Source organism: Pteropus alecto, unplaced genomic scaffold (genome assembly GCF_000325575.1).
Source record: "Pteropus alecto unplaced genomic scaffold, ASM32557v1 scaffold206, whole genome shotgun sequence".
Taxonomy (NCBI): domain Eukaryota; kingdom Metazoa; phylum Chordata; class Mammalia; order Chiroptera; family Pteropodidae; genus Pteropus; species Pteropus alecto.
Window position 1 is genome coordinate 5,339,682 of NW_006438906.1, and position 23,337 is coordinate 5,363,018.

Consider the following 23,337-nt stretch of genomic DNA (forward strand, 5'->3'; position numbering starts at 1 on the left):
TGCCTAGGGTTGTAGCTCAGTCATAACAGCAAAAAGGATTTTCAGAATTTATTGACAGACTCTGTCACTCGATATCTTTTTCTGTTCTTTACCACCATCTAGTTTAATGTCATTTTATCCAATCTATTCCATTTACTTAACATCTAGTTTTAATGTCCTTTTATACCCAAATGGTCAAATTGCTAATCTCATCTTATTATGTGGAAGGAACAAGGAATATTATTTTAAATGGCATGTTTCTCTTCATTTGGAATAAAAAGGACTTGAAATAGATTAGGTTGAAATTTCTCTTCATGTTACATGTGCAAGAGTATGATGAGAAGATGTGCATCCTCTTGAATTTCAGAGCCCAGGACAAGGCAGCCATGCAGTTGAGTGAGTTGGAAGAGGAAATGGATCAGAGGATTCAGGCTGCAGAACACAAGACGCGGAAAGATGTGAGTATGTGGTATTCGTTCGTTCAGTGAATTTTTATAGAGCAACTTGGGATCATCCTTAGTTTGACCTATAAAAATGGCCTGAGTACTGGACATCCTTTGGGTGCAGCAAGCCCAAGCTCTCACAGGAGCTCTCGATGAGGGTGCTATTGGTGGTTTCCGGGGGCGGGTAGGAGAGAGAGAGAATAAACAAGTAATCAAATAAATAAAGCAGGTAATTTCAGATAGCAACAAGTGCAGTAAAGAAACAGTATGTGTGATAGACAGTGACTGGGAGAAATGGCTGTTTCAGGTTGGGAGGTCAGGGGCCTCTTGGTGGAGGTGACATGAGAGTTGAGGCCTGAGTGAGAAGGCAGAGCCAGCCTTCCGTAGAGGGGGGTGTCTCGAGTGTCACATACCACTCACTGTCTCACTGCTCGTGTTCACTGTCAATTTTAAATATAGATTACAGTGAAATTAAAATTATCTCTGCAAGCTTTGTTGTTTCATATGGCATATGTAATTATAAATAAAGGTATACATGGAATATACTTCTATTCATTGTTATAGAAACTCATAGTAAAAGTTGGGTGCTGCTTTCAGTGATTTCTGTAAAAGAAATAATTGTCTTTTTTTTTCCTTATAAAATATATTCAGGTGATTAATATTTACTAGAAACAGAAAATAGACATATTTCTTTGCGTAGCTAGTGTTAGGTTTTTAAACATTCCATTTTTTTTTCTATTCCTTTGTCCTGTTAACCCTGAGAGGCAGCAAAATAGAATGAGAAGGGCCTGAGTGTTGACCTCCGATGGACCTTAGTTTGCTTCCTGGATCTCCCCTTGTTTAGTTTTGGTGGCACTAGAAAAATGCCCTAACTCTGAGTCTTTATTGTTCCATCTTTAGAATGGAATAATGCCACTTACCCGCTTTAATGGGGACTAAGCCTAGTGATCTATATGAGTGCCCAGTGCAGTGCCTGAGGTGTTTTGGGTGCATCCTGGCCGTGGCCCTGTTGCTTTTTTCTGTTGCTCTGTGTACTTTTTAAAATTTTTAAAAAAATTATAGTTGACATACTGTTCTGTGTATTTTGTGTCTTCAGATTCTTCATCTTATTTTACCACATATACGCCTTTGGGCTCTTTGTTGTCTTATCTCTTAATAACAACTTTAATAACTACTTGGATGTCACATGCAACAGAATGAATGGTTCAGAGCCCATGAACCAGCTTTAGTGCGATTGATATCCTGTTCTTCTGTTAGCACTTTATTTTTGTAGTCTAGAAACAGTAGTCATTTTTTTCTGTCCTTTTTCTCTCCATTTATTTAATCTGTACACTCATTCATTCATCAAGATTTACCAAGCACAGGTGTTATTCTGTCATCAAGTCTCATTGCTTCTTCCAGCTAAGTACTTTCCAAATTTGTTATTGTTAATGAAGACCTTATAACTTCATGTTTTGTTAATTATAACATATTCCTTGGTTTCCTTGGCTCTGGTACACTGGTGGAAAATATATGGCCTCTGCAGCATCATTTTCTGTACTCTATAGCAATGGCATACAAGGCCAGTCAGTCACTGCTTGGATGTGGTCTCTGAAACTTCAGCATGCCACTGCCAACTGAGCAGTTTTGGCACTGGGATGACACCTATGGGCTAGCCCATCCTACTGTCCATCACACACCCTTTTAGACAGTCTCGCTGGAATAACACATCCAGTCTAATTGACATTCTTCTCTGTGCATAGAAATTTTCAGATGATGTAATTGGTATTCAGATAAGGTATGAGCTCTTGGAAAAGGGGTAAACCAACCAGGCCTTCCTGGGTCCTGGTGATAAGATTTAGGTAAGAACTGGAGCCCTTGGCTGTGCCATATCCTTCACTTAATTATAGTGATAATTAAACTAGCTAATTGATGTGCTATGTACGACCCTCTATCGCAATCTGGGTAATAGTCTTAGAGGTACCAGTCCCGGTGATATGTATATATAGCTTGTAGCATTTTGCAGTTCTTTCACTTTTATAGGTTTCAATTCCAGGCGTGCCATACATCTATAGTTATGTGATTTACTTCCGTCCTCCCTTCTCGCCATACCTTTGTAAGAGACTTGGGATCATCCTTAGTTTGACACAAAATGTTTCTCTATGGGGTTTTGAAGAACCTCTTTAAATCAACAAAAAATTTTTTTCTTTTAGGAAAAACGCAAAGCCGAGGAAGCCCTCAGTGATCTCAAACGTCAGTATGAAACAGAAGTAGGAGATCTACAGGTGACAATAAAAAAACTCAAAAAGGTAGGTATGTGGCAGCTAGACTTCTAGGGATGGCCTCAGGATAATAGTGTATCTGAGCTATTAGCCACAAAAAACATTTGGAATCACATCAAAGCAGCAAATGGAATCAAATTTCAGAGTCAGATCGGACTCCTTGGCAAGACCTTTTTTAAGGGTCCCTGATTTTCTTTTCTGTTTCCAAAGACAACCTGTCTTCCATAAATCTAATAAATATGTCTGATCCCTTGAACAGTTGTCCATCAAATCTCAGTTTTCTTTCCTTAGTTTTTCACCAACAAGGTGCCCTGAATTCCTGTATGTCCAGTGGACTGTGTGCTCATGACAGTAGGGAACTGTGTTTCTTGGTCATGTATCCTTGAATCCCTACTCCGAGCTTACTGTAAGGTACATAGTAGGTATCCAGTGAACAGTAAATGAAATGAATATTCCTCTTCTATGTAGAAAGATCCAGATCTAGGGGACTCTGACAGCAAGTGGTGGGAGAGAACTTGAAGTGTGAGCAAAGAGGTGTGAATAGGTTTGGCCTTTGCCCTATTTTGTTCATGATGAGTAGGGTGCATTTCACTCAGTATTGTGCTGGTAGATGCTTTAAAACGGCTTTGGAGAGGAAAGTGGGGAAAGGAGAGATTTGCAGCATTTGCCAATTTCCATGGTATAAACACTACCACCGTTACTGATTTCCAGCTACCAAGTTGACATCACTGAATGCACAGTCTGGGAAGAGATGCTTAAAATAGGCTCTCACCTGCCAGGACTAGCTGGTGCCAGCAGAGTACTGGATCCACTGTTTGCATGTGGGTGGTCTCCATAACTAATGGAAACATTGTGCCTAAAATTCAAATGAGTACTTAAAAAATAATTGTTTCTGAAAGTGGCATTGTGAATTTGGGCATAGCACTTTGCTTTTCTGGTTATTCATGTGCTAACCTTTAATGCTCCATCTAGTGTTTATATTCAGTGAGATGAAGTGATGATTAACTGTATTTTGTGAGCTATTGTAATATGAATCTCTAGAATTACTAAGAATTCTCCTCAGTAGCCTTAAAAAATGTACTAGCAATGTCAACCTTATATTGAATTTCCAAAGGTCATTAGACTGTGCATATGATGCAAGTGTTACAGAACTCGAAAGGACCTATCCCCCGTTTATGCTAGAGTCACAGGTTCTCCTAGTCACCGTCCTCACATATTTCTATGTCTTCCCAAATCTTTAGACAAAAAGAACGTATGTAAGAAGCAACAGGTTCTTGCCCTGATACAGCATGTGATGAAGACCAGATAGACACTGAACAGTGAGTCAGGAGTGATGAGGCCTGAGTCCTTACCAAGACTGTGCCAATTTCTGCCTGTAACACCAGGGACAACTGGCTTCATCTTTCTGATTTTTAGTTTCTAACACGAAAATGTTATTAATTATAAAAGTGTCCTGCCTAACCACAAAAACTGATATTTTTTTGACTTTATAGTTTATTAAGCTCTTTTTCATGATTTAAAAGATCTAAATCTTAAACTTTAAAAAAAAAGTATAAATATCCTACTTTTATAGATGAAAATACTGAGTTCCAGAGAGGTTAAATAACTTATTCAAAGTCACACAGCTAATAAGCAATGGAATTGTCCTACACTACGTAGTTTGTGCTTTCTCTCTTATACCAGACTTCCTGCCTGAGTAGTGGGGCTGTTCTACAAAAGAATAAGAGATGACTTATGTGAGAATATGTTAAAGGCTCTAAAGAACTATAGAAAAGTTTGCAAAGTTATTATGATTGCCATTACCTTATGCCATTGATTCTGAGAAACTCACTTTGCCCCCAGTTTTTCTTCTCTGAAATTGGCATGTATTTTGAAATCAGTGGCTCTTTTCAGTTACAGTCAGCCACGTGACAGTCATAGCATAGTTGCTTGAAAATCTTCAGTTGGTGCCATCTGTCAAGATGAAGAAAGTCCAGTGTCAAAATACTTAGATTTGATGAAATAAGGCATACATTTTGATCAATGCATAGATCCTCAATTAATGGACACCCACAAATCCCCACATTTCCCACGGGATGTCAGGAAAGACATTTTTGTTGTGTTATAGATGCTCGTGAGCCAATTTAGTCTGGAAATACTAACAAGTCAACCAGCAAGTAAAGCTCATGTACATATGTATATAATTTTATGTGCATGTATCTCTAGCTTCATATCATACTTAAATTCTGTTGATTTCAGTCATTTAATAAATATTTCTAGAAATTACCTTGAAGAAAACAGAGGTGATTCTGACACTAATTCTGCTCTTAAAAATCTTAGAGTCTAGAAGGAGAAGTAGGACATTCACAAATACAGGATGGAAAATGCCAAGTGCAGAGAAAGTTCTAAGTGACTGTAAAGGTCAGACTCACATGCGATGTAACTGAGAAAGCAAGAATTGGGCTGCTTAATTGTTGAATGGTTTCTGGAAAAGGCTTTTCAATTGTTTTCAAAGAATGATGTAACTGAGAAAGCAAAGATTGGGCTGCTTAATTGTTGAATGGTTTCTGAAAAAGGCTTTTCAATTGTTTTCAAAGAAAATTTATTAAACAAACAAACAAAAAACCCCTCTTTTCAAATGTTTAAATTTTTCGAAGTAAATTTTTAAATCTTTATGAATTGATTATATTTAGTTTAATGATTTCCAAAGTCATATAATGTTGAAAATTGAAGACTTCTAGAATTCCCATTTCTATATGTCAAGGATATTCCTAATCTTAACTGAATCGATCAAAGTAAGTTTTTAAACACAACTTTTATTTGTTCTTTCAGCTAGAAGAACAGTCGAAACACATAAGTCAGAAAGAGGATGTGGCTGCATTAAAAAAACAAATCTATGATTTATCAATGGTAAGAATCACCTTTTCATTTACAGAAATACATTTCTTGTTAGACTGCTAAACAGTCATGCTATTATTTTAGTGTTCCAGGAATAGAAGCTTAAAGAGAAATTAAAGCTTAAAGATAAATTAATACTCTAGTTGGAGAAAGTCTTTGAAGTACCTTCAACCAAAGGTATCATTTATGCAGGCTTCTTTCCTCAGTGATACCCCACCTATTGCGAATGCTTACATTTATTTTTTATTCAAAGAAATAGTAGCATGGCCATTAAACTTTCAGTAGTTAACTCTGCATTCTTGTCACATCAAGTCTGGTTTGTATCCTGGCTTTGTAAGATGAGACATTATTGCCCTGCCCTTCCTCTAGCTTTCCTCTTTCTGTTCCTTTTCCATCTTCTGCTAACCATATCTTTAGTTTTTCTAGTGCCAGTAGAGATAACATTTACATAGATTTTATTATCATCAGGTTTTCTTTATTTTGTATTTAGGTTTGACTCTGAAAGTTAAAAGCCAATAATGAACATTTCTTTTATTATGACTCTTCTCACTGTGGAGCCAAGAAGTAGGTTAGCATGAGCTAGAATTGCATTTCTTTCTCTCCAGCCATTTTCCCTGTGCCATTCAAAAGAGAAGGCTCCTAGCCTCGTGGTCAAATATAGCCCTTTTCTGTACCACCAGTTCCATATTTTGCCACATCTTAGTTGGCTTTGTATTTAGATCATGACTTTCTTGTAGAGTTGCTTGTTTTTCTTGGATTTCTTGGTTAAATTTTTGGTTTCTTGTTGTAAAAAGAAACTCTGCCATCTTCATGATATCACCAATATCTTGTAACTTCTTATTTATTCTTCCCAATGCATGGAATTTATTTTTTTTCTGCTCAAAAATATTGATTCTGGAGTCCATGAAGTTTCAGTTCTTATTGGACTTTGTTTTTTAAACTTGCTTCCCATTTGTCATCTTGGAATTTCTTTTCATTTTAGGTATCTGGTGTAGGTAGGATTCCTGTGCAGCTAGGTAAATAGATCTGTTTACCTCGAAATTTCTCCTTTGAGAAAGGGAGGACCCTAGGAGTTCTGTGTGAAGCCGGCTGTCAGACTGGGGGACATGGATCTTAGAAGCTTTAGCTTTCTTTGTAGGAGTCAGTCATTTCTTTTTAAAAAGACAAGCCCTGTCTTGTTGCACTTGAAGTGACTCTGGTTGTCTGCTTTTCCTTCCTAGAGTAGGAGCAGGCATGGGCTTGAGGGGCTGGGTGACTTAATGTACAGATTTAATCTCTGTTTTCAGCTTCACTCTCACGCTGGGTTTTTGCCTGGACAATGCCCTTTCTTTGTTCTACAGAAGATCCTTCAACACACATCTTCTGGATCTCCTTTTCTCTTGTTCTCTTCCTTTTGTCAGCACATTTCCATCATCTAGAAATGTTTAAATCACTTGACTGCAGATGGGCCCCTATTCCATTCTTTTAATTTTTATTGCTTTATTTTATTTCTTTTGCTATTTCATGTTAATGAGGTCTCAAGAGGAAGGAAGATGAATTCACCATCTTGAACTGGAAGCTGTCAATGAATTTTTTTTTTAGAAAAGTGCTTAGATAAATTCTTAAAGATTTAAAAATTCTTTAAGAATCCTTAGAAAATTCTAATTCCCTTAGAATTTCTTTAAAAATATGATGTGTGCTTTTAATTTTTTTAAACAAAAATTTTTAAAGAAATTTCCCAACTACAGTGGTTTATTTTTAAGTGCAAAACTTAAAAATGTTAGGTGATAGGATTTATTGTAAAAAGTAGCCAGTCTGTCTGGTAACGGGTACTATTTATTCCATAGACTTATCAGTAGTTTCATAGTTCTCATTAAGTAAAACAGATGTTTAAATATTTGGTCTAAGTTAATTTGCCAATAACATGTCAACATAATAATAAACTTGAGTACTAGAGTTTGGCACTGAATGTCAAGTATTTTTTAAAAAAAAGAACAATTTTGAAGAATTAGATTTTTGACACTTTAATACTTTATGATAATTTCAAATTACCTTGAATCGATAATTATTTCTTTGAGTACCAAGATTTGAAGAATTGTGGTGGGGCGAGAGTGATATATGGCAGAGTTTCACTGTACTTGACTTCATTTCTCCCATGTGGAAGAAACTCTGAATTTAATGACCTGCAACCTTCTTTGTCTCTAGGAAAATCAGAAAGTTAAGAAAGATCTTTTAGAAGCACAGACAAACATAGCCTTTCTTCAGAGTGAATTAGATTCTTTGAAAAGTGATTATGCTGATCAGAGTCTGAATTCTGAAAGGTATGAAACTTCATACTTTATTTTTCAGTTTGAGTGGAATGTTTATTTGGGTAACCACCCATGGGAATAAAACTCAGCTATGTAATAATAAAGGCTTATTTATTAACTTTACTAATACATTCTTCGCTTTCTAAGGATTTTGCTTTCAGTGTCAGATTGCCTAGTGATGTGTCTTTTTAATTTTTTTAAACGCAATAATTTAATAATTAATTAAATTATTGACAAGGTAGGACAGTGCAGGGGTTAATAAATGTTTGAATTAACTGGGAGCAGAAGAATATACCTGAAGTGTCAAGTGTCAGTGCTAATAAAAGTGCTTTGAAGGTAGAAATCCTGGCCCTGCAACACAAGAAAAGGGAAAAATAGACATCTTAGGCAAGTGATTTTATTGTGCTATGTTTCAGTTTTGCAGTATGGTGTTAATAATGTAAGACCTAACACACATGCAGGCATGTACTTATATATATATATACACACACATGGGTGTATGTATATGTAAAAATGAATATATGTAAATATAAAATATATATGCGCACACATATTTGCATGTAAATGTACATATATTGTACACTCACATATGTACTTGGGAAAATATCTTGCTTTTTGTTTGTTGGTTTACAAACTTTATTCAGAGTCAAGGTCCTGTAATGGAAAACAGTGAAACATTTGTTAAGTACTCAGAATATACAAGTCTCTGAGCTAAATAAGGAGTTATTAGTGTGGCGTACATAGAAAAGAAAACGTGGACTCTGCTCTTTCAGAATTTCAAATTTAGTCGAAGAAGACAGAAAGCTAAAAGATTTCAGAGTTGACATAAGAACTGAACCATGTCAGACACAACATGACCAGCAATGTCACAGGTCGAGTTCATTGCCATGTGATGGTAGACAGTGCGTTCTTTTAGTTCAGAAGAGGTGAAGAACTTTACTAAAGAGGAGGCACTTGAGGTGGCCGTGGGAGGAGGGGTGGGTTTATTTATGTTGGTCAGGAGGAGCAGAGGTAACATCAGCACGTACTTAGTACTTTACTAGTATTAACTCATTCAGCCCAGAGAATATTCTGTGAGATAGGGATTTTTCTTATCCCCATTTCACAGATGGGAAAAGAGAGTCCAGAGATGTTCCAGGTGAGGGAGTAACCAAAAAAGGGGTAAGAACATAGAGGTAGATAAGACTAGTTTGGGGCACAGTGGCCAGACCACTGGAAAGAAAAAAGACATTTTGATTGGAAAGGTAAAACTTAAAAAAAATTAAAAAGTTTAAAAGCTAGTTTAAGGCTACACTGTAAGGGCCAAAAATTTTTGGCTAAGGAACTTAAATTCCTATAGACAATTGTGAAGTCTTTGGCCTTATCAAGAGAGCAAATAAATAGATTATCGTGGACAAAGTTTGATAGCCTGAGAGCTGTGGAAGCTAGTGATGGGGTTTGTATGCTTAGAGATGGGGCTGAGGTAGAATAGGGGCTGGAGGTCAGTGGCTAATATTCAGAGTGGACATTTAGAGAAGGAGGCCAGGGCTTCGTAATAAAACCACAGAGGTGTGTGTCTGTTCACAGCCAGTGGAGAAAGCCTGGTCTTGTGGGTTCTTGTGGTTCAGGGTGAGGAGGGAGGGAGGCCAGGAGTAGGGGCAGTGCAAGGAGAGGGGAAGGAATCAGAAGAAAGGAGAAAATGGCTGGGGTTAGGATTGTGTAAGGCTTGGAATTAGTAGAGAAGAGTCAGAAGAGAGAGCAAATTGGATAGAAGGGATTGGTAATGTGAAGGCCTGGGGGGAGGGGACTTAGCAGAAGGTCAGTGGTTCATTCTCAGTGAAGAACAGAGCAAGGTCAGTGAGGTGGGGATGGAAGACCTTGTGGTTGCTGAGAGGGAGATGAGGTGGAGCAGAACGTCACACAAGGAGGCAGAGAGTATGGCTGTGCTTGTGGAGTCCCAGAAAGAGAAGAGGCTGCTGATAGCACAGAGGAACCAAACTGGAGCACGAGTGAGATAGAAACTGTGGTCAAGAGCACAGGTCTTTGAAAAGGAAAAAGAATCTGGGAGGATATGTATGGGTAAGGCAGGACTGAACACCTAATTCTCATTCAAACATAAAATATAATTTTTCAGGGATCTGGAAATAATCCGAGAGTACACAGAAGATCGAAATAGTCTTGAGAGGCAAATTGAAATACTCCAGTAAGTTTTCAGATAAAATGCTCATTACATTTACATTTTACTTATTTTTTCGTTAATAAAACGTGTGCCACATGAAACATGAGGTGCTGTATTCTAAAGACCTAGTTCGCAGGTCCACGCCTGTTTCTTCTCACTGTGCTGCATTTAGCATATCCACTTAGCTCTCTGACATTTCTAATCCTAAATAACCTGTTCAACCCAAGGGCTAGAGTGTAATTCTCTAGAAGTCCTCAGAAGTCAGGTGATATGTCCAATGCGTCTTTATTATACTTGTAAAGAGTAATGGCCCTAACTCTAATGGCTCTATGGCTCAGCACACTGAGAGGGTATCAGGCCTCTCATGGTAGTGCATGTCACAACACCAGGCCCACATGATCATTCTTTTGCAATTTATTGTGCTTGGTTAGAGATAAATTTTTCTTAGTTTTTTTTTATTTTTTATTTTTTTTATTTTTACCCTATTGGAAATATTATACCTGCTTTGTCAACTTCACAACTGAGTTGCAGTAACTCCGGCCTCTGAGGCCCTTCCCCACAAAACTTCCCCTCTCCCTCCCTTCGTTTTCTACCCATGCCGTATTTTCTGTCGGTTGCACTTCCCCCAAATGAAGTAGATCAGGCTTGACAAGTTTTTTTTTCACAATTTTTGCATGCTTTTTAAGTTCTCATCTATGGCAATTATAGAGTTGATGTATTATCATAATTTTGTTCATTTATTCATTCATTCAGCACATTTTCACTCAGTACCTTTTATGGGTCAGGGCTGCTGAAAGCTGAAGATAGAGTGGTAAGCGGGAGAAAAAGGTCTCTCTCCTCATGGGGATAGTCTAGAAGAAGACGGAAACTCATCGATAATTATAGAAATAAATATAAAATGCCAATGAGAGAGGTAGGACAAAGGGAAGGGATGTGTCTTCCAAGAGCATACAGTAGAGAGCTTTGGCTGAGCCAGAAAGGTCAGGAAGTGTTCCCAGCGGAAGCAAAGAGTGAGCCGAGGTCAAAGGATGAATAAGCCTCAAGTAAGTAAAGATTAGCTTCTCTCTAAGGCAGAGGCTGTGTTGTTAACCTCACTTTATAGTAGTAGTTGCTGAGGCTCTGGCAGGTTAAATAACTCCTGTAAGTCATGTGGAAAAGACATGCCTGAGTTGGGATTTGAACCCAGAGTCATCTTTGGAGCTTTAATTGGTACATGGCAATACCTGGTGGAATAGTACCAGGCCAGGAGTAAGATACGGGAGTAGCCAGGAGAAAAGTGTGGTATAATATAGCACATCCACAGCCTGGCTGGGGTGTGTGTGCAGGGGCATAGAGCGTGGTGTGTGGGGCTGGCTGGGTCTAGGCATTGAGGGAGCAGACACTTGCACAAAACTTATTCAAACGAAGGAACTACCCGAAGAAAGAGTGGTTCCACAGCACAGCCGATTCCTCCCTAAAATGCCTTGAGACCTTTAAAGAGAGGTGATAGATTCATTAAGTTGTAGTTCTAGTAATGAATTATGATCTCAGTTTATGAGGTGTGAAGGGAAGTGGTAGAAAGTTGCAAGAGCTAAGTAATTTCACATTCTGTACATCATAGCCTGAAAAGAAAGTGGTGACATTTATCTCCACCAATACTTTTCTGTATCGATTTACTTATTAAGTTTATTTACTCTGTAGAACGGCCAACAGGAAACTGCACGACAGTAATGACGGCCTGAGGAGTGCCCTCGAAAACACTTTCAGCAAGTTCAACAGGTCCTTGGTATGCAATAGAGTTTTATAATACATTTCGTTCTGTCTTGCAGTAAAGTATTTTGATGAAAATTTTGTATTTAGAGGAGAACTTAGAATCATGTGATAATATAAAAAAAATAATATAAGTAAATATAATAAAAAGAGGTCACATTTTCTCTGATTAAAACGAATGTGCTACCCCACTGAGGACGTACATGCCTTTGTTAGACATGCTAGGAAACCAGAAAAAGAAGTAAAGTTTGACTTGGGTCCTGGATGTGTTTATAATGGAGAGGGTATTAGATAGGCACAGATAGCAATAATATAAGAAAAAGTGAGCAAGCCTGTGGAGGTACAAATGAAATATTGCCCAGTTTAGAGGAGGGAGAGGGTGCTTCTGGCTAAGGAGTGTGTTTATACATATCGAGTATTTTTTATGGTAGTGAGATTATCAGAGTGGAGGCCTTAGATTCAAAACCCTCCTACAGAAACAAGCCAAACATTTGGAATTTTGAAGACTTTCCCCAGACTGTGTGTGCTAGAAAGCCTCTTCTCCCACTTTTGGGGGTCATCATCAAGTTTGGAGTTCCAGTGCCATAGTTTTGGGTATAGACAGATCAGTCACTAAGCCAGATTATGGTTTGAGAAGAGACAAATCAAAGTTGGTATTGCACAGTCCTGGCAGATTGGGGAATCGGGTGACCCTTTATGGCTTATGCAGTAGGGTTTGGACTTAGGACACAATGAGGAGAAAGTACTATAGTCTGTCGCCATTTTCTGGGCTCACATTTGTTCATGTAGGATACCAAACTTTTAATTACATTAGGAGTTAACTAGTGTGCTACAGTTTTAATAAACATATAAATGTATATAATGTTTACATGGAATAACAAAACGTTACTTATGTATTACAGCGTATAAATAATATATCACCAGGGAATACAATTTCTAGGAGCAGTCCCAAATTTAATGGTCATTCTCCTCAACTTCTGGGCTATGACAGGTATGTTAATACCTACTTACTTTTTGTTTGAATTCTGGATTGAAGTTAAAAGGATAGTAAATTTCCTTAGAGGTAAATTAAAATAATAAAATCTATTTTGGGCACTCATTTCTATTTCTGCTCTTACTTTAAGTTTCTGAAACATGACATATGTAAAAATTAAAGTAAAAATGTTTCAGAGAGGGCAAAGTGATTTCCTTAAGACGCCATCATGACTTGGTTTTATGTATGCTCTCCTTTACCTCATCCCTAATCGTGTCTTGTTTCTTAGAAGTAGACTCAGTAAGAGGAGTTTGTTGTTTCAGGGAAACAAGTTGAACTATAGTCTGCGACGTTGAGACTTGTCATAATCAGTAAATGTTTAATAGCTTAGCATAATATTATGTAAGCTATGTTCAAGGAAAAGAAAACTTTCAAAACAAAGAGAAATATAGCTAGTAAATATTTACGAGCTAATGTATTAATGGAGTCACAGAGGCTTACCCGAAGTGGAAATTTAGCTCTGTTTTTAATCAAATGAAGTGAAACATTGGCCCCACCGTCACTTGAAATTCAGCAATAAAAATGGAAAGATTATGTGTATGTATACATGTACGTACATAGAGCTATGTCCAGTGTTGCTGCTTAAGTTACTTTTGGAGTATGTCAAAGTGTGAAAGTAGAAGTGGGTGCACAGACTACAGGTTTCCAGCTCTCCATTTCTGGTGTGGCTTTCCAATTCATGTTCATTCCCTTTTTATTTAGTAACCTTTGGTCCAAAGATTACTGTACTTAATATCTTGGTGATAGCAAAATGGTGCCCTTTCAGGAAGGTGTGTTTATCAAGGCTTACTGGTGGTGATCACTTTTAAGAAAATTCTGTCCACATTATCAGATGTTTTTATTGTTCACTGATTAGTGAAATAAAATTTTTTAATGGCTTATCGATTTATAGACAGCTGGCTCCTCTGTTCTTGGGAAATGGAGATTACATTTTTTAAAATATGTGGATGTGATGCCATTTTTCTGGACTGAGATTTAAGGTCAATTCTAAGTATACAGGGGCAGAGTATATATATTACTGAAAATTATTTCAGAAATTTCACCATGATTCATTTTTGAAAAGAGTAGACACTATAAATAAGGCTCATCAGTACTGGACTAACAGTTTCTCAACACCAGAGACAAAATCATCACATCCCAGGGGCTCAGAGTAACAGGAACATGTCATTGTGTGCTCAGCACGAGCAGTAACTACAGGAGACACCGTGGTCCATACTGATTTTCCTTTTTGGAGTGTCATTAGTTTGATATGAGAAGTTAACACTTTATTTTCTTCTGGATGCTAATAGGAAAAAAACTTAAAAACTTATTGGAAATTTAATTTTATTGCTTGTGTGCTCTTATTAGATTTTAACTTGCATATTTGTTTTAGTTTTGTGTTTTTTTCTAAGAACTCTAACAAAAATGTAACTTGTTTTATATTTTTACATATTTAATTGCAATGAAAATGTTCTTTGGATAGGTAAGAATAGTTTACTTTTAAAAGGGTATGTATGTAAATTGAGTTTGAGAAAATCTGATCTGTACCTATAGGTTTAACTTAGAGTCTAGCTATTCATGGAAGTGATTTCTCAATTTGTGGTTTTACTTCTACTTCACTCCTTTTCAAAAATACAAATAGATTAAAAATAAAATTCTGACCAATCATAACTTGAGATGAAGTAGTTTGTACTATATTATAGTGAGACTGGTTTCCTTAGGTTCCTTACAGATCGACCTAACATCAATTTCAGAAGGAGAGTTTCAGAAATAATGAAACAACGAAAAACTTACACACACTCACACACACACACACACACACAGACCCCCTACCCCTTGCTGTCTAGTAGATTGAGATTTGGTATGAGGTTCCTGTCCCAGGATAAAGACTTCATAATTGAACAACATATTTAGAGAGAGTATGGTGGTTAAATCATCTTTTCCCTTAATTTTAAACATTTGCTAAAGGCACCAAAATGTTTTGACTTCTCAGACTTATATGGCTTAATTTTTTTATTTTAAGATCACCCTGTCTTTTCTAAGGATATCCATCTCTTATTATTTCTTGTATCTGGAGACTCATGTACTTTGCCCATTCTTCCTTTCTGATGAGATTGTGTATGTATGCCAACCACTGTGTGTGCCCAGTATGTAGTGGGGACTAAATAACTTGACCTTTTTCACCATGTTGATTAGAAATATGACTCCCAGAAAGTTCGCCCTTATTTTGTCTTGGGCAACCCAAGAGAATGTATTCTTTTTCACGTGTCAGCCCTTTGATTATTTGAACAGAGAAACCAGTAAGACTTGAGCTGAGTACTCTGAGCCATTTCTCATATGTGAGGGTTTTGAGTCTCACGTCATCATGCTTGCCTTTCCTATCCAGGTTCTTGGCATCCCTTTTAAGATCAGATGTTATCCAGAAATGGACATATTGTTCAGAATGTGGTCGGACTACATTAGAGCAAAAAGGTTCACGTGTTCTACATACAGTTTTCTTAATGCAACTTGAGATTGCGCTTACATTCTGAAAACTGTAATTGTTTTTGTATCAGGAAATAAAGAAGGTGATTTAAAAAAACAAGTTCATTTATTAAAGATTTGATTTGAGTATCTTTATTGATTATTGCATAGAATGAACTGATATGGCTTTGAACATTTTATTTCCCCTGATGCTTAATCATGGAATACATTGTGGCTCTCGGCCAAAGAGAGAATGTCGGTCTTCTTGAATCCATTCTGTCTCACTACTGCTTGTGTAGTCTCGACCCTTGCGAACCCTCAGATAAAGCAGTCTTCTTCTTTACTCCCAGGTCTTCCCGCTCTAAAAAAAAACTCTTCCTACGGATGAGGACTGTGACTCGTTGGCTCTCTGTGATCCTATGCAGAGGATGAATTGTGAAGTTGACAGCCTGCCTGAGAGCTGCTTTGACAGTGGCTTGTCCACCCTGAGAGATTCCAACGAGTACGACTCGGAGGTGGAATACAAACACCAGAGGGCATTTCAGAGGTCACATGGCACTCAGGAGGGCTTTGCCGGTGATGCTTCAGACACAGATGTAAGTCCCAGAAATCACTACTTTCCTAGGCCTTATCTTCGCTGGAGCTCTGTCACCCTGTTTGATTTTTATCTGTCATGGGGATCAATTTTAAACATTATACATATGAAACATAGTAGAATTTTTTCCTTCCTTTACCAGATTAGGGAGAAATTCTCATAGATTGCCATTTGCGGCCACTCTATTTCATAACATCATTGACTGTAGATTCAGCTGTATATTTTTCTTCTCTTTAATCTATGATGTATATGTGTAATGAGAAACTTTGTTTTTTAATAGCTAACTTTTTTTTAAAAAAAAAAAAAAACAGGTTCCTGATATAAAGGATGAGGAGACGTATGGTGCAGAAGGTATGGCTTCTGCCTTAGACTGGAAGCCCCAGGGGTCTGTTAGTGAAGGCAGCATCGTTGGCGTTTCAAGAAAGCCCATCTTGGCACTTTCACCCCAGGTAGGTAGTTCCTGAGACACTTTTATTCATGAACACTATTAACTTTCTATGCCATGTAACTTATTAGGAAGAAAACTGGCATTCTCTTTGTCACCCACTGTGGCTCTTTTTCCCTAGACAGACATGGTGGATGATAACCATAAATCTTCCAGCTCACAGAAGGCTTACAAGCTTGTGCTTGCTGGGGATGCTGCAGTGGGGAAGTCTAGTTTCCTCATGAGACTTTGCAAGAATGAATTTCGAGGAAACACAAGTGCCACCCTGGGTACGATTCCTTTTTCAGTTATTAATGGGGGAAAGGGCCTTCTTTAGCTTGATTTTATTTTCTTTAAGAATTATATACACAGATACACAAATCTCTTTCTCTCTCAATATCTCTTTTCTTTTTCTCTCTGTACGTGTGTGTGTCCTTGTTGACAGGACGGTCCTCCTCTGTTCTGGCTAAGTCTCAAATTTAGGAAAAGAAACCTCACAAAGGACAGAGGTATCTAATTAACCAATCAGATCAACCACACCAAGTTTAGAGCCTGAGGTGACCGATCCATTCATTCAGCAAACATTTCTGGAGTCCTGCTATGAGCCAAATACAGTTGTAGGTGTCAAGGATACACGATGAACAGAGACAACTAAATGTCAGCCCTCAAGGAACTTAGACCCAAAGGAGGAAAATGGATGAAAAACAAATAAAAAATATATGAGGTTTGAGGAGAGGTGCAGTTTTACACAGCATGGCCAGGAAAGCTTTTCTGATAAGATGTCATTTAATGTTGATAAAGTGACATTATTGATGGCTAGTTTGTTATTATAGTCAAAATCATAGCTAGAGGTATGCTCCCCCCACTTGCTCTACAATGGTATTCAAGAGTGATCTCTTTCAGGACAAAGAAAGAAATAGTGTCCTGATTTCCCAGGTTTGCATAATAATCAGTAAAGCGTTGGAGATATGCAAATTATCATTTATTTTTCTTCTTCATCTAAACGTTTGTATTTTGTTAACCATTAGAACAGTTTGATTACCCTCTTCACAATGGACGTTTTTGTAAATTTATGGTTCTCTGTCAGGCCCTTCAAGATAACAAAGCTGAAAGTTCACTTCAATTTGACTCATAAAAAGACTGCAGTTTTTGGTACAGTTGCTAGAGAGCATGTGTATGTACATGTCACATAAACATATACATGAATATATACATACACACATATAGACACATATTTATGTACATGCACATACACAGATACAACTGAGTTCATCTAATTACATGGACAAATAGAACATAAACTTTCCCTTTATCCACAGATTAAATATTTCCCCAAGTCAGCTGGCCTGCAGACGGTGCATCTGTGCACACATATGTGGTCTGACTTATAATTAGTAAGTGAAGGTCACTCTCCTTGAAGACCATGTCGATTCCTCTCTACCTCACTGGGCTGTTTGCCTTATTGGCTTTTGTTTCATCTGAAGAGGGCTTGAAGGTAAAAACCAGTGGAATTATTTGCATCATGTTCTCCATGTTCTCTTGAATTTCTTTTCAGGAGTCGATTTTCAAATGAAAACTCTCATCGTAGATGGAGAGCGAACAGTTCTGCAGCTTTGGGATACTGCTGGTCAGGAGAGGCAAGTGCTTTTCATGATGCTTTGGGCTCTGCTTACGTTTGCACACACAAGCTTTGTAGGATGCTTGGCTTGCTTTTTTTTATTTTTATAATTATATAATTATAATAGACTATATAATTCTATCGTATATTAGAATTTCAGGAATACTCTTCCCCACGTCCTTTCCTCCTTCACTTATCTTGTCAGTTGTGTAAGAAGAGGATCTTAAACTTCCATTGAGCTGGTGTTCAGCTGAGAAAGAGAGTGCCCTCTCCTAACGGAGTTTAGATGAGACAGCACCCCTGAGTGCAGTGTCAGTGTGAAGAGCTACTTAGCTGGGGGACAAGAAATGGTAGAGTAGAGAACCCGTCAGTTCTCCTTCATTCAAAGGCAGAGGCACAAACTAAATAGCAGACTCGCATCTGGTGACAGTATCTTACCTCACATTCATTGCCTGTGACCAGAGCATTAAGCATGGGTTTTAGTATTGCCCAAGTCTTTGGGAGCAGAATCTATCCAGTTGTTCAGTAAGTAAATATGGGGTACCCACCTACCTCTGTACCAGGTGCCATTTAGGCTACTAAGATTCCACGGTGAATAGACACAAATACCTGCCCACATGGAGCTCATATTCTCTAGCAGACTGGGAGCCTCAACATTTAAAAATATTTGTGGTTGACATAACCCCATTTAAGATACTATAAAATATCACACTAGGTTTAGCATTAGGATGTACATGCCGAGGTCTGCTCCTCCCCTGGTGAATGCCCCACCCTTGTGTATGTAAAGCTTCTGGTACTCCTGGTGTTCCACAATGTTAGTTCTTCTTTCCCCCACCTACAGTACTACCCCCTCTCCCAGTTTTTCTCTAATGCGCATTTCTTCCATCCTTCTCTGTGTCCCACACGTGGGTTCTGGTAGCTTGCTGCCAAGACTGAAATTTTTAGAAATTATGCTTGCAACCTTGTCCTGGTTATGCTTTCGGGTTTATTGACATTCTTGGGATTGTTTGGTGGAGCAAATGATTGGCTTTTTAAAAATCAGTGTCCCAGATTCTCATTCTGTTACTTTTTAGTGGGTCATTCTAGGCCTTGGAGATGACAATTTCATGGTGATATGTTGCCATCAGATTCTTATCAATTGGGGCTTAGTAGAGAAGATGAGAAAGAAGTGATCATAAAAGAGAAAGAATGAAGCAGCACCAAACTGACTGATTAGAACGGTTACCTAAGCGCTTTCCTCTTTTCCAGGTTCAGAAGTATTGCCAAGTCTTACTTTCGAAGGGCAGATGGTGTTTTGCTGCTGTACGATGTTACGTGTGAGAAAAGCTTCCTAAACGTACGAGAATGGGTAGATATGATTGAGGTAAGAAGTCAAAACAGAGAAACAGAAAATTACACAGGGCAGTTGCAGGCCATCTTCGAAAATGCTAGTGCTCTTCTTCATTGACGTGAACGTGATATGAAGCCACTTATTCAAGCTATCAAGAAGAAATGGATGTCAGAGGCAGAGTTGCCAATGGCACTCGGCAGTATTGGTCTCTCTCAGTAGCTGGGCAAGTTCTCACAAAGCCAATGACATGACTAACAGAAACTTCTGAGAATAAAACTTCTGGGTTTTCTTAACAGATAAAATCAGAACCCCAGTAGAAACGAATAAAAATGCAGGTAACCTGAGAAGCGGCAGCTCTTTCAAACAAGAGTGTGGTATGGCTGGCATGCCATATGGTTGAGTGTGTAAGGGGCTTCCCCATGTACTAGAAGTACAGGTGAAACACCATCCAGTGTGAGCACATGTGAAGCCCAAATTCTGTAGTGACTGTGTTCTTAGCCCTATCCTGGTAGTGATTTGTGTCTTTACATATCTCAAGTTACAACTGAAACACCGATTTGTATTTTTAGCATGTGTGGCAACTATCTGTTCTTTTTTTGATCAAATGAGATGGTGTTTTCACCTGAGGAGCTTTGAAATCCTTTCATTTCACATTCAATAATTTTTAAAAGTGGGAAATGATTTGACCACAGTTAGTGCCAGAAGTTATTAATCAACATAAAACTATAGTATAAGCTACAGTTCAGCATACTCTCTTGGAAAAAAAAAAAAAAGCCAAAACTAGTGGCTAATACAAATTTTCAAGTAAGTCTATTATCTGTAATTTTTAACAGGCATTAAATGCAGGAGTAGCTAAACAGAGAACTAATTACTCTCTGATCTCAAGTTTGCTTCTAGAGTCTTCGGTTAGACCTATTTCATGCCCTGTAAAAAACAGAATTAATATTCTCTTTCTAACTAAAGAAATAATATGAGAAGTGACATTGTAATTGGCAGTGATAAATGTGTATTTTAGTTTACTGAAATTTCATGACTTAATAAAAGTGTTGACATTTATATAATATTTTTGTTTCGTAAAATTTTCCACATTATAGTCATCCCTGTAACATCTTAGAAAGGAAGAAACATAGTGTTATTTTCACTTATTATGAGAAACCTGAGGCATAGAAAGTATCTGACACTAGCTTATAGTTACTTAGAGGTTAGGGCTGGAACAGGGGCTAGAATTGGACCGCCTGATTCAACATAGTTGCTCCCTTGATAAAGCACCAGACTGAGCAGCAGATAACAAGAAGAAGCTTTTGAGGTCAAGAAAGGAATTCCTAGGTACAGTTAGTGCATAGAAGAGAAACATCTACTCCGTGGGAACAAATGGTCCTCCCTGCGATAAAGCAATGAATCTAGAGAATAATGGATAATCCCAACTAACTCAGACACATGAATGTTTGAAATTATAGAAAAACTTTATTGTTGAAACTGTTGGACATAGTATTAATTTTAAGTCTTTGGATTATGCTCAAGAAAAGGAGGCATAAACAGCAAGGTAGTCCCAGTGTTGAAATAGCCCTTGGTGACCAGCCGTAGTATGTGCCAGGAGCCCCACTGTCATGATCTTCTGAGCACCTACACAGGGTAAATGACCTTTTCAGCTATTGGTAATACCTTTCACAGGATCTGAAGAGTAAGAAAACTGCATTCAAGATGAATTCTTGAATTTGTTATATAGAAAAAATTAGAGACCACTTGGCATTTGACTTTCATATTAGAAAAAAATGAGCATGATAATCCTTTACCATGGGTCACCCTTTCCAATTTGAGGAATTCTATAGGGACAATTTATGTGGCTACTGTAAATATGGGTAGAAATTAATGATGTGATCATTGGGATAGGCCAGAGGATTGAGAAGTAGAATGTCAGTGGTGAATGGACCCTCTGAATTAATAATTAATACACTTTGATCGAAAACCACTGGGTTATAAAATCTTGTGATAAAATTAAGGGTAAAATAAAATTATGGCCATTAACTTATCTGTCGTGAATAATTCGTTGATTGACTATTTGGGTAAATGTTGAATAGAGACATTTGAGACATGATCTCCTCCCGACTTTGACACATTCAAAAATATTTTGGGGTACCTCTGTGTAGGTGTTATATGGGTGCTTGGGATATATCCGTTAATAAAATAGAGCTTGTACTTTAGTGTAGGAGAGATAATAGCAACAAATAAATTAAATAGAGTGATAGAAAGTGATAAATGTTATAGAAACAAAAGGCAGGGCAGTGGGCTGCAGTTTTCATTAGTGTGGTAGGGCAGCCTCATGAGAAGGTGATATTTGAGTCAAGACTTGAAGGAGGTATTTACCTGTGTGACTTTGGGAAGTCATTTAGACGCTCAGATTCTTGGTTTACTTAAGTGAATATTTGATTAGTGGCTTCCAAATGACGTCCCCTTAGATCCTGAGCAGACTGCCAAAGAACACAATTAATTAACACATTGATGGGCGGTTCGGGTAGGTTTGGGGAGGGCCTTTTACTCCCTTCTCTCCTCCACTCTTACCACACTCTGATACCTCCAGTTAGAGGAAAATGGTCTGAAGAGAAAGGAAGTCAAATGTAACGTCGTTATTTTTGAGGCTCTTGATTCTGTATCAGATACAGCACCAAACTGAGTGAGAATCTGGGTGTCTTTAGGCACCACAAAGAGTAATCTCCACATACCTTAGCCAGGTCTGCTGCTTCTCTTGTTCAGGAACCAGGAACCTGTTTTCCTGTGCTAGCCAGGTTATCTTCTCCTGTTCTCATCAGAGCCTGCTGAGGTGGCACATGCCTTTACTGATCCCTCCATTTTAGAGATAGGGAAATTGAGGCAGAAAAATGAGGAGACTCACCTGGTTTCACACAGTCTGTGTACAGCGAGGGGGTTCGAGGGGTCCGGTATCTAACTCAGCTCTGCCCTTCACATCACATATTCCGCCAGCTCCGCTGAGAATGTGAGATGGTGTGACAGTTTGAATATGCTATTTTGGAAGCGTTATCCTTAGAAGATGTTACTTTTAATGATTTGTAGTTGACTCCTCCTAAGAAAAATGTTACTTTGCTTTTGTCGTTAATCGGATAGCAGTGAGTATGGGACACTTTCAAACTCCATTTTGGTCCCATCATAGCTGAGGGATACTTGTGTGTTTTGTATCTGGGATAATGAAGTTGACTTGTAATCACTGTTGCTTGGAGGCAAAGTTGTGCAAAATGAGGTTTTTACCACTGTCAAATGCAATCCTGTGGTCATGCTTTCCTGAGTTTATATAGGTTTGTATAGTATGAAGGGGGATGCAGGCAGTTTGGACCCTAGCCTGGGCCCTTACCAGTTCCCATGTAACCTCTTTGAGTTTCAGTGTTCTTACCTGGCAATGGGAAAATGTTTGCCTCTTTTTAGAGATTTTAAGGTTAAAAGATATTATCAGTGCATCATGTGGCACACAAGGGGCATTCAGAAATGATACCTACAGCCATCATTGTTGTCACTTGTCCAACATTTGATGTATGCACACTTTTTTTTCTTTTCTTTCTGGTAGGATGCAACCCGTGAGAGTATTCCTATCATGTTGGTAGGAAACAAGGCTGATCTTCGTGACACTGCTGCTGCTGAGGGACAGAAATGTGTCCCAGGATACTTTGGAGAAAAACTGGCAATGGTAAGAGTGAGAATGGTTCCAAATTGGAAAAGGTCTTTCACTTTTGTCTACTTTCGCTTAAGAGGTTCTCTGACAATTCTCCACCCTGTTCAGTGGGGCTTCAGGCCTTGTTATGCAGGCAGGACTCCAAGTGTCCCTTACCCTTCATGAGTATAAGGGTTAAATCCCTCATAGAACTAAAACGGCCCCTGGTCATTTCCCCGCACTGAGTATCACTGACAAAGAGGAGCCAGAACTGGCCTGTCTTCCTCTTCACTCTCACCTAGTTCCTGGAATCCTTCTCTAGTCCCAGAATCTAGCTAAAGGAAGAAGAATGGGCGTCCTATTTTGAAAAGATGGGTTTGGTTCCAGAGGATTACAGTGCCAAGGGGCAGAAGATAGTGCCTGGGTGGAAGAGACTCAGAAGACCTGTTTTTTTTTTTGGAAAATTTATGTTCAGTTGTAAT

At 38.2% G+C, this 23,337-nt stretch overlaps 1 protein-coding gene across 1 annotated transcript in view; it reads left to right on the forward strand.

Annotated features, from left to right (window-relative positions):
- RASEF (RAS and EF-hand domain containing) overlaps positions 1-23,337 on the forward strand; it is a 62,825-nt gene that overhangs the window by 29,584 nt on the left and 9,904 nt on the right. The window contains 14 exon segments of the mRNA XM_025049733.1: positions 347-437; positions 2,615-2,710; positions 5,495-5,572; positions 7,745-7,860; positions 9,962-10,030; positions 11,687-11,771; positions 12,658-12,746; positions 15,581-15,598; positions 15,601-15,826; positions 16,137-16,274; positions 16,392-16,539; positions 17,805-17,886; positions 19,116-19,230; positions 22,772-22,891. Coding sequence (XP_024905501.1) covers positions 347-437; positions 2,615-2,710; positions 5,495-5,572; positions 7,745-7,860; positions 9,962-10,030; positions 11,687-11,771; positions 12,658-12,746; positions 15,581-15,598; positions 15,601-15,826; positions 16,137-16,274; positions 16,392-16,539; positions 17,805-17,886; positions 19,116-19,230; positions 22,772-22,891 — 1,471 coding nt within the window.